This window comes from Pinus tabuliformis, chromosome 4_2, assembly GCF_031772625.1.
Source record: "Pinus tabuliformis cultivar Carrire ecotype Pingquan chromosome 4_2, CPIR1, whole genome shotgun sequence".
In the NCBI taxonomy this organism is placed as follows: Eukaryota; Viridiplantae; Streptophyta; class Pinopsida; order Pinales; family Pinaceae; genus Pinus; species Pinus tabuliformis.
The window spans coordinates 106,114,745-106,131,669 of NC_142304.1; the positions used below are offsets into that span (position 1 = coordinate 106,114,745).

At 36.5% G+C, this 16,925-nt stretch overlaps 1 protein-coding gene across 2 annotated transcripts; it reads left to right on the plus strand.

Annotated features, from left to right (window-relative positions):
• The first annotated feature begins 200 nt into the window (after positions 1-200).
• On the plus strand, positions 201-10,583 carry LOC149168507 (plasma membrane ATPase-like). 2 transcript variants are annotated; one of them, XM_089428263.1, is made up of 22 exons: positions 201-429; positions 1,013-1,176; positions 1,294-1,413; positions 3,269-3,367; positions 3,461-3,598; positions 3,716-3,850; positions 4,070-4,249; positions 4,537-4,743; positions 5,097-5,216; positions 5,316-5,435; positions 5,545-5,667; positions 5,755-5,859; positions 5,938-6,082; positions 6,359-6,523; positions 6,729-6,967; positions 7,090-7,122; positions 7,214-7,295; positions 7,439-7,599; positions 7,770-7,943; positions 8,983-9,165; positions 9,289-9,452; positions 10,040-10,583. In XM_089428263.1, the coding sequence occupies exons 2-22, from the start codon at positions 1,114-1,116 to the stop codon at positions 10,134-10,136; spliced, it is 2,853 nt and encodes a 950-aa protein (XP_089284389.1). In that variant the 5' UTR covers positions 201-429; positions 1,013-1,113; the 3' UTR covers positions 10,137-10,583. The 2 variants fall into 2 exon arrangements, with proteins under 2 accessions (XP_089284389.1, XP_089284390.1); XM_089428264.1 differs by having other exon boundaries at positions 1,019-1,176.
• Positions 10,584-16,925: the final 6,342 nt, after the last annotated feature.

Sequence of the window (16,925 nt, forward strand, 5' to 3'; positions counted from 1 at the left end):
GGAGGTGTTTGAACTTTGAACGGCAGATATAACGAATTGGAGGTGCTTGACACAATGCTGCTCTCCACGATTATGTGGCCCTCGCCCCTGCCGTGACTGCCTGGTGAGGTTCCCCAAGCGAACAGTCAACGTAAGGACCAGATTTGGTGATTTGATACTCATTTTTATTTTTATTTTTATATGATTTTAAGCCTGGAGGAATTATCAGCTGAGTTGCTCAAACTTGTTCATATTTAAAATGCAGAGTACGAATATTGAGAATGTGAGATCTGTGTTATTTAAACGCTTCTCTTTCTCTGCTGCTCAGTGTGCTACATTTGGCCCATTTGTAGCACCAGCAGCAACTTGAAGCAGTGGCGTTCGTTACTTGTTTTGCAGGAAGTAACAAGCGCAAAGCTTCTAAAAGTTTAATAATCGGCAGCTCGGGAGGTAAATTTTCCATTCTTTCATGCAATATAGCGAGTTTTGCTCAAGATTTAAGATAAATATTTTATAATCTTTAGCCAATGAAGCAATACATGTTGCATTTTGGAAATTTTACAAGGATCTGATCTAGAACTTAATTAGTTTCATGTTGCGCTATTTTTTCAAGTTATAAAGATTAGCATTTAGCAAGAGAAATTCGGTAAAGATCAGGGCCGAGTTAAGGTATTTGCAAGTATAAATCATATTTAAGGTATTTGGTGACCTGCTGCGTAACTAAGAGTGAGCTTTGGATATCTATGTACTGTAATATCTTGAACCTGTTTTTACAGGATGAAAGCTACCTCCTTCTTAGCCGATGCCATAGGCTGTCTCCGTTGTAGGAAATAGTAATATAAGATTTTTGTGGCAGAGCGTCCTAGGAAAGAAGTTCTAGATTTCAAAAATGCAAATTTACGGTTTTTATTAACAAGCCTATAGAAAATAACCTTCCAACAATAAAAGTGAAGAGTAGAAAATACAGGGTATTTACTGGTTGGGACACACTTGGACAGATGTGAAAATTTTAATTCATTCAAACGTAATTTAGGTGCAGAGAGCAATATTCCGATCTCAATCAGGTGGTGGATAAACGCAGCGATCAATCAGGCATCTAAGCTAGGAGTGTCGAACGCTTTTTGTTTGTGAATCATGGAGTCCGAAGAGAATAAGCCTCTGATTGCAGAGGATTTCAATAAAGCTATGGTTGATCTGGTACAAGGATCAGTTTTCTCAGTAAATTCATTTGTTCATTCCTGTTCATGATTCGATGTGCTTTAAATGCCGTAAAATTTCATGGTTCTGAAGAGTACTTGTGGGGATGCATTTCAGGAACGTGTACCTTTGGACGAGGTGTTTGAACAGCTACGGTGTTCAAGAGCAGGACTTACATCACAGGAAGGGGCGCTTCGTTTGCAAATTTTTGGTTTCAACAAATTAGAGGAGAAACCCGTAAGTGTCCCATACTTGCTATGAGATTCACTGCCCTGGCAAATGTCAACGTTTGCTTTCTCAAATGCAGAACATTAGTCTTTTAACTACCGGAAAATGCCACCATTGAATCGAGTGTCCGTAAAACGGAACTGTCTATATTAAGTATAGTGCGAAATGGTTTTTTTAGCATCCATAGTTTTAACGTAGAAGGTCAAGGAAGAGATGTTCTGTGTCTATAAAAGGACCAGGAAAAAATTCTAATCACTTTGGTGCTTTGCTTAAGATGTAATTTCTGAAGATTTAGTCCTAATTCTTCGGCTTAGGTTAACATATCCACATGTAAAAGGCTTTCGTTTCAAGTTCTTTGAACGGTCAGAGAGGTTTGAGCGAATGCTTGAAATATGTGGATTAAACCACGTGCGCACATATCTGACGTGGACATTGCCCACTTAGGTGGGCCCTCGACACAGAAGTTAATTAGGACCCATGACTGTTTAGTGCCAGTAGTATGTGTTTTCATTCATAATGATGGAATAAGAAAATGAATCGGTAATCTACATGAAATGCCCAGTACACATATTCAAAATTTATTACTGGGTCTTCCTTAGATTTGATATTTGGTGGTTACCGATTCACACTGTACCCTGTGGCTAAAAAAAAATATTTTAAAAAATTAAAAATGAGATCAAGCTGATTGACACACCCAATGTCAATCTCGCGCCTCATGGTGGGTATTCGACAAATGCCACTACCAATTGAAAAATCATGCTGTGCTGTTTATCCTGCAACTCACATCACATGTCCTTGTACATTTTTTTCCCAAACTCGTGGTAACGAGTTGCAATCCACTTATTTTTGTCCACAACTCGTTCTAAAGAATGAAAATCCAGGATCTCACCAGAAAACATGGAATCCAATATGACGATTGCCCTTTTAAACAATGCCGAAAACAGTTTTGTGACCTAACATCCCATGGAGGCAGTTATTTGTTTTATTTAGGCAGTGACTATATAAGAGTAGGAGTATAAGAGTTGGTCGAGTCAAATCCCCTGGTAGAAAAATAAAGGAGAAATTAAAAAGTAAAGTGCAATACTATTAAACCTGATTAGGTGTATCAAGGCTTTCATCCATTTTTTTATCTTTCCAAGAAAACGCATTCACTATTACCCTGGGCTCCTAAGGGCTTTTAAATCTGCTCCATTTTTCCGTAGTTTCTCAGAAATTTGAAAAAAAAATTCCCATTTTGTATCCCAATGCCCTCTGCCTGATTCATAGAGCACCATTACCCCAAAATTTATCACAGCATGGTATCTATTAAACATCTGTACTAATCGAAAGGAAAATCAGATAAATCGGTGGAAGTGAAACGCAGTCGAGGAAATAAAAGTGCAGGAAGGGTGATGACTATTTCTAGTGTTTCTAAACCATTGTTGATATTATGGAGAAGGAAATTATCCAGTTTGCACTGGATGCACAACGGAAGGGAAATGGCAGACACTGCCACATGCGCATCCACGGCAGACTGTGCAATCTGTTTCAGGATTAGGGGAAATTAGCCTAAGGTAGATGCAGATCTATCACAAAACTCTCGGGCCCCAAAGAGGATTTTGAACCATTTGACAACATCATTCGATGCTTTGGATTAATAATTTTAAATTTCTGTTTTCGCTATCAAGGAATGAAAACGAAGGAGAATTGATCCAAATGTCAAAATAGAACATTCTTCCAAGCAGAGGTATCCTATTTGAATAATGATATGCCAAAGTTGTTTACTCCTATCTGTCTGCTAATGAGAGCTATTCTGTTAAACTTTGAAATTTCCTGTTTTGCTATGAAAACTGATGAACTTTGATGCTACACTGGTCAATTTCAGGAGAACAAATTCTTGAAGTTTCTAAGTTTTATGTGGAACCCGCTGTCATGGGTCATGGAGGCTGCAGCACTTATGGCTATTGCTCTTGCTAATGGAGGGGTAAGATTCGACAAGTTTGTGCAAACCTTTATTACATTCTTGTCGGTTCACTTTGTTTAATCTTGTTACTTTGGACGAATCAATTAATTCCAGGGTGAACCTCCTGACTGGCAAGACTTTATTGGAATCATTTGTCTGTTGTTTATAAACTCAACAATCAGCTTCCTAGAAGAGAACAATGCAGGTAACGCTGCAGCTGCTCTCATGGCGCGTTTAGCTCCTAAAACGAAGGTCCGGATTCTCCTCTTTAACAAACAAAGTTAGCCAAAACAAGGAAGATTGCAAGCTAGAAAATGTAGCTTATACATTATCACGACAACCGTAATCAGTGCAATTTTTTGTATTTAGGTTCTCAGAGATGGGCAATGGCAAGAACAGGATGCAGCAATTCTGGTTCCAGGGGATGTTATTAGCATTAAGCTAGGAGATATTGTCCCTGCAGATGCTCGTTTACTTGAAGGTGATCCTTTAAAAATTGACCAGGTATGAGCACGCGTACCACTTATCGTGGTTAAACAAGCATTGTATGTCATGCCAATTAAAGCACTAGTTCCTCTTTTCAGAGTGTAATATATCCATGTAGGGATACATGCCCCTGTTTTGATAGAGTCGGGGATCATTTTTTCTCTTTCGTAATGCATTTATGTTTTCTTGGAAAGAATGTTTTTTTCTGAAGTTGTGTTTCTTGTGTTTTTCATACAGTCAGCCTTGACTGGTGAATCTCTTCCTGTTACAAAGAAGCCTGGAGACGAAGTCTTCTCCGGTTCAACGTGTAAGCAAGGAGAAATTGAGGCCGTTGTCATTGCTACCGGTGTTCATACATTCTTTGGTAAAGCTGCCCATCTTGTTGATTCGACAGAAGTTGTTGGGCATTTCCAGGCGGTAAGGGGACCATCTTCCTGAAAATCGAAGTGTCGAATTGGCGGGTTCTCAGTCATATAGATGTGCTAAATTTAATGAAATATCATACATTAAATTCTAGATTTTACCATAGAGTATATGATTCGAAAGTTTCCAAGTATTTGAGAGTGAGATGTGATGAAAGGTGTTTTTCCAAGAGTTAATATTTGATCTTGTCAAGTATTTTAATTCAGTAGTGTTCAAGCACTTTCTTAAAAATAAATTTGGAAATCTTAGTAAATTTTCATCTTTTTTATCTCTCTTTACAGGTTCTTACAGCTATTGGAAATTTCTGTATTTGTTCCATAGCTATTGGCATGATTTTGGAGATTATTGTCATGTATCCCATTCAACACCGATCTTACAGAAAGGGAATCAACAATCTCCTGGTTTTGCTAATCGGTGGTATTCCCATTGCTATGCCGACTGTTCTTTCCGTCACTTTGGCCATTGGCTCTCATCGTCTCTCCCAGCAGGTATCAAATAGCAATAAAGTTCTTATATTGAAGTATGCAATTCAGGAAAGATATCTTAAGATGCCTGAACTATACTATGTATTATATCAGGCAGTTGGTGCGTCCGGCTCTAGTGGTTTTTTAGTGGCAGTTAGTACCCGTGGTCATAAATTTATTGTGTGTAGTCAATAGAAATTAGAATTGCGAGCACAGCATAGAATCAAATCAAAGATGGCTGTAACTATCGACTAGGGACCTAATCTTATAGCACCATATAGGGGTTGGAATTGGTGTGCCTTCCCTTTTTATGTGTGAATACAAGCAAAGGGATAAATTAAAACGTTTCTGACAAGCTGAAAACAAATAATGAGCAGGGTGCAATTACAAAGCGAATGACTGCAATTGAAGAAATGGCTGGAATGGATGTTCTTTGCAGTGATAAAACCGGCACTCTTACTCTAAATCGTCTCACTGTAGACAGGAATCTTATTGAGGTACAGAATATTCAAGCTTCCATTATAATTGTTTTAAAAGAAATAGTGCCCCTTAGTTATAAAAGAGAAAATATATCATGTGGTTTGTTGGTTATTTAGGTATTCCACAAGGATATGGACAGAGATACAGTAGTCCTGCTTGCAGCTAGAGCATCCAGACTAGAGAATCAAGATGCTATTGATGCTGCGATTACAAACATGCTCGGTGATCCTAGAGAGGTGAAATGGGTTATTTTCTGTTTTTATTCCAATAAAATTTCACCTCAACGTAAATTTCAAGCAAGATAGTGCTTGTTCAAGAGAAGTAAAATAAGGTTAATTTTTGCAGGCACGAGCAAACATTACAGAAGTTCATTTTTTTCCTTTCAATCCTGTTGATAAGCGGACAGCCATTACCTATATTGATGCTGATGGAAATTGGTATCGTGCCAGCAAAGGAGCTCCGGAGCAGGTATCACAAATTGCCTTCGAAAATTTTCCTGCAACATTTATTAGAACATATCAAATAACTCCATATGCAACCACTTTGTTTGGGCAGATTCTTGAAATGAGTCAGGAGAAATCTGAGATTGCTGGACGAGTACATGCAATCATTGACAAGTTTGCAGAGCGCGGATTGCGATCATTAGCTGTTGCAATGCAGGTATACAATCAAGAAGTCACCTCTATATAAGTTTATATATCCATATATTAAGATGAAAACTGATCTATTGTCATGCAGGAAGTGCCTGAAAAATCTAAAGAAAGCCCTGGAGGTCCTTGGATGTTTTGTGGATTGTTGCCATTGTTTGATCCTCCTCGACATGACAGCGCTGAAACAATTCGGCGAGCTCTTAAGCTTGGAGTTTGCGTGAAGATGATTACAGGTATGCCTGAAATTCTGAAAAAGAGATTTTAATTTCGCTTTTTGAAATTATTTATCAGGGTCTTATTACACTCTATTTCCCAAAAAGCTGATAAACAATCCTGTAATCATCCCGTCTAGTATGATAGCCTGTCTAGAGAAGCCTATAAAATATGATATTATGTAAGGGTGAGCCACAGTGAATGAATTGGCAGAGATTTATAACTAAGTGCTTCCCAAGTACACTACTCGTTGGATCTCTGTTATAATTAGAAGTAAACATTTGATTTCAATGCAGGTGACCAACTGGCAATTGCTAAAGAAACTGGCAGGCGCCTTGGAATGGGAACAAATATGTATCCCTCATCATCATTGCTGGGCCATGACAAAGATGAGGTTACAGAAGCCCTACCTGTTGATGAGCTTATCGAGAAAGCTGATGGGTTTGCGGGTGTCTTCCCAGGTATACAGAATTTCCTCAATTCAATGTTTTAAATCAAATAATTGTCTGTAGAGGATTCTTCCACTGAAAATACAAAAACTTTTACATACTGCTAATACCAGTAAGAGTTGTGTAGATTAATCCCGGTCATCTGAAGAAAGTTGAAAGTACCGACCATTAAGGTGAACATTTCTAATCAGGCAATTGTCAATCTGCTATGTAACAGAACACAAATACGAGATTGTCAGAAAGCTTCAAGAGAAAAAACATATTTGTGGGATGACAGGCGATGGAGTTAATGATGCTCCAGCTTTGAAGAAGGCAGATATCGGAATTGCAGTGGCAGATGCTACTGATGCTGCCAGGAGTGCAGCTGACATTGTTCTAACAGAGCCTGGCCTGAGTGTCATTGTTAGCGCTGTGCTTACAAGTCGTGCCATATTCCAGAGGATGAAGAATTATACAGTGAGTTATTTTTCTTGTTTGTACACTCTTGTTGATATTTGGTGCTATGTTCGATATTCAAGATTTAAACCAAGCACAAATTGCAGTAACTGAAAGACTTAATTGAATGGATGTCCTTGCAGATTTATGCAGTATCCATCACCATTCGTATTGTGGTAAGTTAAGATGCATTCAAATGTTTCTATGAAGATGACTGCAACCAGGAAGTTTATAAATCATTGATGTTCATCCAATGTTTTATTGCAGCTTGGTTTCATGCTTCTGGCTTTAATATGGGAATATGATTTTCCTCCCTTCATGGTCTTGATCATAGCTATCCTTAATGATGGTTTGTATAGTTTCCCCTTTAGAAACATGTGACTGACTTTCTTGTATATCAATCTGAATTAATCTACACAAAAGAGATTTCTTGTTTTAGGGTGTTCGAATGGACTCTATTGTGGCTCAAATTATGGCACTTATCTTTGACAGGTACTATTATGACCATCTCCCAAGATAGAGTAAAACCGTCACCTGGGCCTGATAGTTGGAAGCTCAATGAAATATTTGCTACAGGGGTTGTTATTGGCACTTACCTTGCCTTGATCACTGTCCTATTTTACTGGACTATAACTAGCACAACATTGTTTGAGGTGCTATTTCTTTCTTGTCTCGTCTGCAGTTTGATTCTTAAAAAAAATTAAAAAATTCTTGCATTATCAAAATAATCCGAGGAGCCATCTATAAACTGCCCACTTTATTCTTGAGAATTGATATATATCTATGTACTTCTAACCGATCTTCCAATTTATATTTGTTACAGACACATTTCCATGTGAGATCAATCAGTAGCAATGCTGAAGAGGTCACTGCTGCTATTTACTTGCAAGTGAGCATAGTTAGCCAAGCCCTTATATTTGTCACACGTTCTCAAAGCTGGTCATTTATGGAAAGACCTGGCACTCTCCTAATGTGCGCTTTTGTGGTAGCCCAGTTGGTAAGTTGCTTTTATAACTTTTCTACAATTTGGGGAGAACACAATCATTTGCAGAAATTATACTCGTTTTTTATTTGCATTTTTAATAACTGATTCTTAGTTAAACGTTACTTAGTTTGCTTAGAAGACCAGTTGAAGATACCCATTTGTAAAGATATATGGCTTTTATGAGTTTATACATGTTATTTCAACAAAATTATACAAATATTTGATCTTTAGAAAGCAGACAGATATGCACGCTACAAAAAGGCTTTATTATTGAGACTTGAACGGAACTATCTAGATTAAGAGGATTATTCTTCCAATCATACTTCGTGTAGGTGTTGTGTGTTGCTTTGTATCTTATAGACCAGTTTTTGTATGTCTGAAACATTCATTCATTATTTAATATGGATGAACATTTTCCCAAGTACAGTACTCAAAAGAACGAAGCAACTGGTAGTTTGCAAACTGATGAAGCAAGAGTACTCAATTACCAGCATCTACAAGTCTAAGGAATTCATCTCTTCCTTCTGGAGCACAGTGATGTTTGTAATTTGATGTCATTACAAAGATAACACAATTGCCAAAATCTAGGTTCAGTGAAACAGGAATCGAGAGTTTGACTTGCTCAATTGTGAGTTTGACTCAGATTGGCAGTCAAACTTTTTTTTTCTTGCTAGGGCTCAGCCAATTTCATGGTTAACAAGTTTGACTGGGCCAGCGGACTATATCTCCCGTAAAAAGGCACCATTTGCTCATTTTTTCATGATTTTACTGCGAAGCTTTTTCTTGATTATTTTATCTTGCCAAATAGTTGCCAAGCCGAGTCTGAAAATTATGACTAAGCTTGTCATTTGAAAATTGAAACTTTAGAACCTGTGCTTGGTAATTTTTCCATTGATACAATATGAGTGCTCATTTAAAAAAAATTATTAAACATTCAGGATTCAGATCAAATATTATTTCAGTAACTGCCTTTTAAGTTTTAACTGTTCCTTCTTTCAAGCCCAGTATTATCTCTCTGTGCAAATTTCATGTTTAAATATCTTCATTTCAGATTGCAACGTTGATAGCAGTATATGCACACTGGGGATTTGCTTCCATAAAAGGCATCGGATGGGGATGGGCTGGAGTGATCTGGCTTTACAGTGTGGTATTCTATGTTCCTTTAGATATAATCAAGTTTGCAGTGCGTTACACTCTTAGTGGACAAGCTTGGGAATTTCTCTTTGAGAGGAAGGTCAGTTTCAGGCGTTCTCCACTCTTCATAGGTTTTATGTTTTGTTATGTGTCAGAAAAGTTTCCCTGGAGCATATATTCTTCTCTTGCAAAGGCTCATTTTGGTAACAATGACATCATGCAGACGACTTTCACAACAAAGAAGGATTACGGAAGAGAGGACAGAGAAGCCAAATGGGCACTTGCTCAGAGAACTTTACATGGTCTGATTGCTCCTGATGCCTACACTTCTGCTGGGCGTTCATCCATGATTGCAGAGCAAGCCAGAAGACGTGCAGAAATTGCAAGGTAACAAATCATGGAAATTGTTGAATTGAGGCTTGTGATCCATAATAAGTTTATGAGAGATTTTTCAGCGTAAATCACATGATATTTCATTTGATTTAAGCAGAAAAATCCAGAGTCTGTTATCGCCCTAATCCTATTTCATGAGAAAACCAAATTGATTTGAATCTCTGCATTTTGAAAATGATTTTAAGGTTCTAAATACCATGCCCTGAGCAAAAAGTGTGTTCTCTGTGTTTTTGCACAAGTTTTATTATTTAGGAAAATCTACATGGCTTGCATTCAATTCCATTTCACCAATGATCTGAAGCAAGAAAAACCTGTTTTTAATATTTGCAACTGTTTGATGATCAGTTAAAACAAAAACTCAATCCTCATGCATATTCAATTATAGGAGAATTTTTTGTATTTTGGAAACAACGTTGGGAAAGAACCATTGTTTTAAAAGACTGCACACGAGTGATCCCTTCCATTTGCTTCATGCAAGAAAGTATACTCAAGTTATTCATCTAGAATCTCTGAGTTCTGCTTCACTTGACCATTTTGCCGAGGGATGGAAAAACATGTTGATGCTAATAGTACTTGTGCAGGTTGAGAGAACTGCATACATTGAAGGGACACGTGGAATCAGTTGTTCGGTTAAAGGGATTAGACATCAATGCCATTCAACAAGCATATACTGTTTAAACCAGGCCAACTACATTCAGAGGATTATATACTCAAGCGGATTCACCTTGAAATTTGGGAAGACATCTGAGCAACACTGGTTTGTTTCATAAAACCATATTGGCAAGTCACTAGGAGAGAGAATTCATCAATCACAGAAACACCGAGAGGCTGAATTTGCCTGTCATTACCACAATGTTTGTTTCTACTTGTATTGGATTTCAAACAATTTCAGAGTTCAGATTTCTGAGGCCCGTTGTTAGATTGAAATGAATCAATTCTTAGGAGATGAGTTGTAGAGCTTTTTATGGGCTCATAAGATTTTTTTTTACTTATTCGTTGCATGTATTTGTGCACATGTATTGAGGAAGTTGTGGACCTTTTTTTTTTACTGTAGATTCAATTTCCTAGCGGTTTTTATCATCATATCGTCACTCAGTAATAAAGATTTTCGTGCAATGTTCATTACTTTGCTTGAAGCCAACATTGTGGGTTTATAAAACCTTACTGAACTTTTCACTTGAGTGCATTGCTAACTTACATTAGATCGTGCCTCAGAGAATTATATATTGAAAGTATCTATGGGGCGTAAAAGTATAGCTAAAAATCTACAGAAATTTGGCATTGCATTTTGAAGTGCTTTCCTGGCTTGAAAATCTACCTGTGATTTTAGATAACTAAATACTCTAAGGAGAGTCCACAATGAAAAAACATGTCTGAGAGGGTAGAACGGAAAAATCAGTCCAATCTGAATTGTAAACGTTAAGTAAAAATTGCAGGTCTATTCACATGAAAGATATAGTTTATATAACACTTATATATTCAGATACTTATTATTGATTCACATGAAAGATATAGTTTATATAACACTTACATATTCAGATACTTATTATTCAAGATACTTTGAGTTTTATTAGTTGCTATATAAAGGAATTGGTAATTGGATCAGACTCGTATTAATATGATATAGGGTTCATTTCCACCATTACCACTATCATTTTTAGATGTTACTATAGTTTTTAGCTTACAAAGTTAATTAGGGAATTTAAACCTTAAACTACAATCTTTACATAAGACTTCATATCACAACCATCACTAATTAAGCTAACCACCAGAAGACAAAATACTAAACTTTATCCAACAAGAAATTAATCATTAATTTTATAGCTTATCATACCTGATATATAATTTTATGTTACTAAACAAATAAGGTTTATCACAATTAACATGTAATTTTATGTTATTAAACAAATAAATTAAAAAGTTAGAACATAAAGACAAAATACTAAACTTTATCTAACAAGAAATTTATCATTAATTTTATAGCTTATCATAATTGATATATAATTTTATGTTACTAAACAAATAAAGTTTATCATAATTAACATGTAATTTTATGTTATTAAACAAATAAGTTAAAAAGTTGGAACATAAATTTGAAAGTATTTTCTTTACAATATTTTATAATTAAAACATTTTTCATTTTATGTTATCAAAAATCTCCTCTCTTCTCTATTATCCTAAAAAATTCTCTCTTTTCTCTTCTCTATTTTTTTTATTTATGGTAGGAAGTTTTATTTTTTTTAAGTAATTTTTGTTATTTAATTTTGTTAATGAAACATTAAAAAATCATTATTAGCATTATGTCATATTATCTTTTTAATATGCATTTTAAAAAAAATAGTATTAAGTTAGATACACTTAAAATATGTGTATTTTGAACTTGTTTTTACGATATAAATATTTTTCAATACAAAAAACTCATTTTGTATTGATAGATAAATATAGTTCACACTAACATATAAGCTTTGATATACCATGATCATTTTTCCATTGAAGGTACAAGTGGCATCTCCTAGTAACATAATGGTTAATTGGTTGTGGTGTCAATATTTTCCCCCTTTGCCTCTCCCTCTTTGCATTTTTGAATTGTTTTTATGATATAAATATCTCTCTATACTAAAAATAATCCCACATTGGTTGAGAGATGTGGCCCATAAAGTATAATCTTTAGTATACTATGACCTTTATGCCAATGGGAATAGCCACAAGCGAGTGGTTCCTCCTATAAACATAATGAGTAATGATGTCAATGTCACACTCTTTTTGCACTCTACAAATGTTTGGCACTTCCCATTAGAACACAACACCATCAACCATATATGCACTTTTATGCTTAGACAATTCTTTAAAGCAAACCCTAAAAAGGTATGGCATAAATATATTCTATAAGTCTCCAACCCCATTCTTCCTACAACTTCTAACCTAAGGATTCAAGCGTGTTCTCTTTGTCCCATTAACTATATGAGCTAAATTTACCTATCATGAGTATCCTATATTGGAAAGGAAATCACCTATCTTTTCCATTGGAGACGAAATCACCTATCACTTCCTTAACACTCCCCTCACGATTGATTCTCTAAAATTAAATCGAAGTCATGTGGTGTAATTTCATTGAATCATTTTTCCATTCAAGTTCTCTCATGCCTTGCACCAAGCCTTTTGCATTGTGTGGTACATGTAAACATGGTAAATTTCTAATTTATAAGTTTAGTACCTATATGTGATATATAAAGAACTGAATATCCTTATATGTGGTTGAAAATCAATGATCATGTAACACCCTCCTCCCACATTTACCTAAGCTAACCGGTCCACCGGGGTAAACATGTGACAAAGAGTTACTATGATATGATTCGACTCTCCATGTACAATTAAGGAAGTGGAATCGACAAACCAAAAATCAAACTGACTTTCGTCAAGAGCTACAAGACCCCCAAGACCTAACCAACCACTCCAAGTGTCTAACCCCTAAGTTAACTTGCTTTTTATTTCATATAGACCCCCAGTCGCTCCCTTGACAAGCCCTTCATGAGACTGAAACCCTCCATTCGCTCCCACAACAAGGCCTCCATGTGACTGCAGTCTTTTTCAAGCAGTTCTGTGCCAATGACCCTAAAATATGAGCCACATTTTCAGGGTTAGGACTAAGGCCTCTACCAAGAACCTGATGATATTCTTAGAAATGATAAATAATAAGGAGATAAGGCCTCTAAAGCCAAAATTGAACAAGGAATTGACCATACTCATCCTAACCATGACAAAAATTTCTTCAAACACATCGTAAACATGTGTACAGGTCATATAAGCACATATGAACATAGGGACCTCATACTTATTTGAGATTCTTCAAGAAGGTCAGATGCCCTCTCACAATAGTTACATTATCATCTATTATGTCATACATTCATTAACATTTCATCTACTAACCAAAACATGATTAGAACCATAACTCAAGTGTGTCATAAACCATGCTTATAACCAACATATAACCAGAGAAATATCAATGATAGAACAACCATTAAAATTGCATAATATCAAGCACCTTTAATCATAAAACTCAAAGGGAAATATTCTTATTATTCATATGCAAAATCCAACCAAGTCAGGGACTTCCACGTACCACCCGACCATAGATTGGGTTGAACCAAATCTTTCTTTTAGCGAATCACCCCATGTGATATATTCTAAGCGAATGTGGGACTCACAACAAAACCAATTAGGGCTTCTCAAGATTTATTAGGTATCCCGCCATTATTGATTAAGGGATTCATAAGCCCATAACGCTCATCCATACAGCTAGGCTTTACTTTGTATCCCACCATTATCGGTCAAGGGATTCCTAGGCCTAAACAAGGAACATACACTACCAGGCTTTACTGCAATCCCACCCTATACTGGTCAAGGGATCGCTAGGCCCTAACAAACACGTATGCCTTCAGATCTCTTCACCTAAACCATGAGGAATTTGTCTATCTCCACCCTTTAGGCTTTACTGTATATCTCGTCATTTACCGATCGAGGATTCATAGGCCCAAAGAGGGGATACACAACCAGGATTTACAACAATCCCACTTTTGTCGATCTAGGGATTCCTAGGTCTTGTGATTTTTCCTTAGACCACCCCACTCAATTTTGAAAACATTCGACAATCCAACTCAACCAAGTAAGATAACCCCATCAAACCATCACTATTTAGAAATGGAAAGGCAAGGCTGAAAACCATTTTCGCACCTGGAAAACCCATGCCAATGACAATAAGAGAACCAAATGTGCACATGCATGTACCATGCATGCCATAACTAGCAAGGAAATCATACATGCAAATCGATACCTACAAGTAATCACGTTGTAGTCGCTTGATCCAACTCTTCCTCTCTTGATATTTCCTTCCCTTTGCCTTTCTTTTCCTTCCTTTTCCTTCTTTTCTCCAATGCCAGAGTGCTCCAAGAAATGCTCTAAGTGTGTGTGAGAGAGAGAATGGAGAGAGAGTTCCACCCAAAAACTGTTAAAAGGCTTACACTGACAAAATACATGAACTGATCCTTAGAAGCCTTTTTATTATTGAGGCCTCTAATTTCCTTCAATTTCCTCCTCACATGAAACCTATGACCTTTCATCTTCCTTTTCTCCTAATTTCCTTTATTTTCACAAATAAATGTCAATTAATGCCTCTTTTCCTTTTCAATGCCTTTTCCAATTTTCACTAGCCATAATAAACCAAATGAACACTCAGTAGGATGTTTTTCCCAACATTCAGCTTGGAATACGTGTCCCGCAACCTTGGTCTTATTTTTCCTTTATTAACTTTATTACATGAATTTCTAACCTAGACCTATTACAAACTCGTCCCCCTTAGGGGAACATTGTCCTCGACATTCTATGACACTTACAACCAGCAAGACTTCTGAAAAGAAAAACATATTGCCCATGGAGCTTTATAGCTTAGCTCGATGCAATATTTACAATTATCAACCTGTTGAAAAGAAAACCAACATGAAAAACATAACAACATGACAATCATACTGCTTATTGAATCTTTATAGCACGTCTCATTGTTGTATTTATATAAATATACATACATATATACATATACCGAAACTGCTTTTCCTCAATCAGAAAACCATGAAGGATACATATCCCGCATCCGATGAGCCATCTCCCATGTAGCTTCATCAGGCCCAAAGTGCTTCCATTGCACTTTAACGTGCTCGATAGCTCGGTTCTGAAGCATGAACATCTTTTTCTTCAAAATGCAATGACGTTGCAGCTGGAATTCTCCTTTTGGTTCCACCTGCAATACAAACCAATCAATAACATGATCAACATCCTTTACATATCTTTTAAGCAATGAAACATGGAAAACATCATGGAATTTCATTTTCAGAGAAGTGTAAGTGAATAGGCCACTGGTCCAATCCTCTCAAGGATCTTGAAAGGCTTGTAATACTGAGGTGCTAGCTTCGCACATGACCCAATCCTCAAGGAGCTCTTCTTGGGATTGATGCAAAAGTACACATGCTCCCCAACCTGAAACTCATCAATGTCATGTGCTAATCTGCATAAATTTTCTGCCTATCCTATGTTGCATTTAGATTCTTCTTGATAACCTACATTTCCTGTTCCATCAATGCCATCATGTCTGGTCATATCAATACCCTTTTCACTGGACCACTCCAACTGATAAGAGTATTACAACTCTACCTATAGAGTGCCTAAAACAGAATCATCCTTAGTGACTCCTGATAACCATTGTTGTACGCAAACTAAAACAGTGTTAGATACTCTTCCCACTTTCGTTGTTGGTGCATAACATACATTCTCAACATTTCCTCCAAAATCCTATTGACCCTATCTATCTGTTCATCTATCTGTGGGTGATAAGCTATGTTGAAGGCCAACTTTGTACCCAATCTTGCAAATAGCTCTTTCCATAACCTATTAGTGAATTCAACATCTTTGTCTGACACAATCTTCTTTGGTACATCATGCAACCTCACTATCTCCTTGATGAAAACCTATGCAACATCACTAGTTGAATAAATAGACTTCACTAGAATGAAATGTGCTACCTTTATCAACCTGTCAACCACAACCATAATAGAATCATGTTTTTTAGATGTCCTCAGAAAACCTATAATGAAATCCATGGAAATGACCTCCCATTTCCACTCTGGAATCATAATCGGTTGTAGTAGACCACCTGGATTCTTACACTCTGCTTTTACCTGGTTACAATTCAAACATCTAGCCGCAAATCTGCCACTTCCTTCTTTAGATTCAGCCAATAGTAAAACTTCTTCACCGTTGTTAATGTCTTCTTGTATCTTGGGTGACCTGAATATGACTTAACATGAAATTCTTTCAAGATAAGCTTTTCGGGCTCACTTTTGTCAGACACATAGATCTCCTCCCTAAATAAGATCAAACCATCTGTTGTAAGACTATAGTCCACATCTTGATCACCTATACTATGTGAAACCCTGTTCTCTTTTCCCTTAATGTACCTGAGCTCGAATTAAAACTCACTCATCATGGCCAACCATCTCACTTTCCTGGCATTCAAATTCGATTGGTAAAATATGTATCTCAATCCACTATAATCACTCATCAAGATGAAACGACTTCCAAGAAGATAATGTCTCCACATCTTCAAGCATGTATGATCGTTGTCAACTCAAGATCATGCGTAATATAATTCTACTCAAGCTAATTCAATTTCCTTGATTCATAAGATAAAACATGTCCCTCCTGCATCAAGACTCTATCAAGTCCTCTCTTATAAGAATATGTACCCACCATAAAATCATTATCTGGATCCACAATCTTTAGAACTGGAGCATTTGTCAACAAATGTTTCAGTTTCTCAAAACTTGTTACACATTCCTTTGTCCACTCAAATTTCTTTCCTTTCTTTGCAATGATGTAATATGATGGGAAATCCATGAGAAGTTCCTGATGAACCTCCTG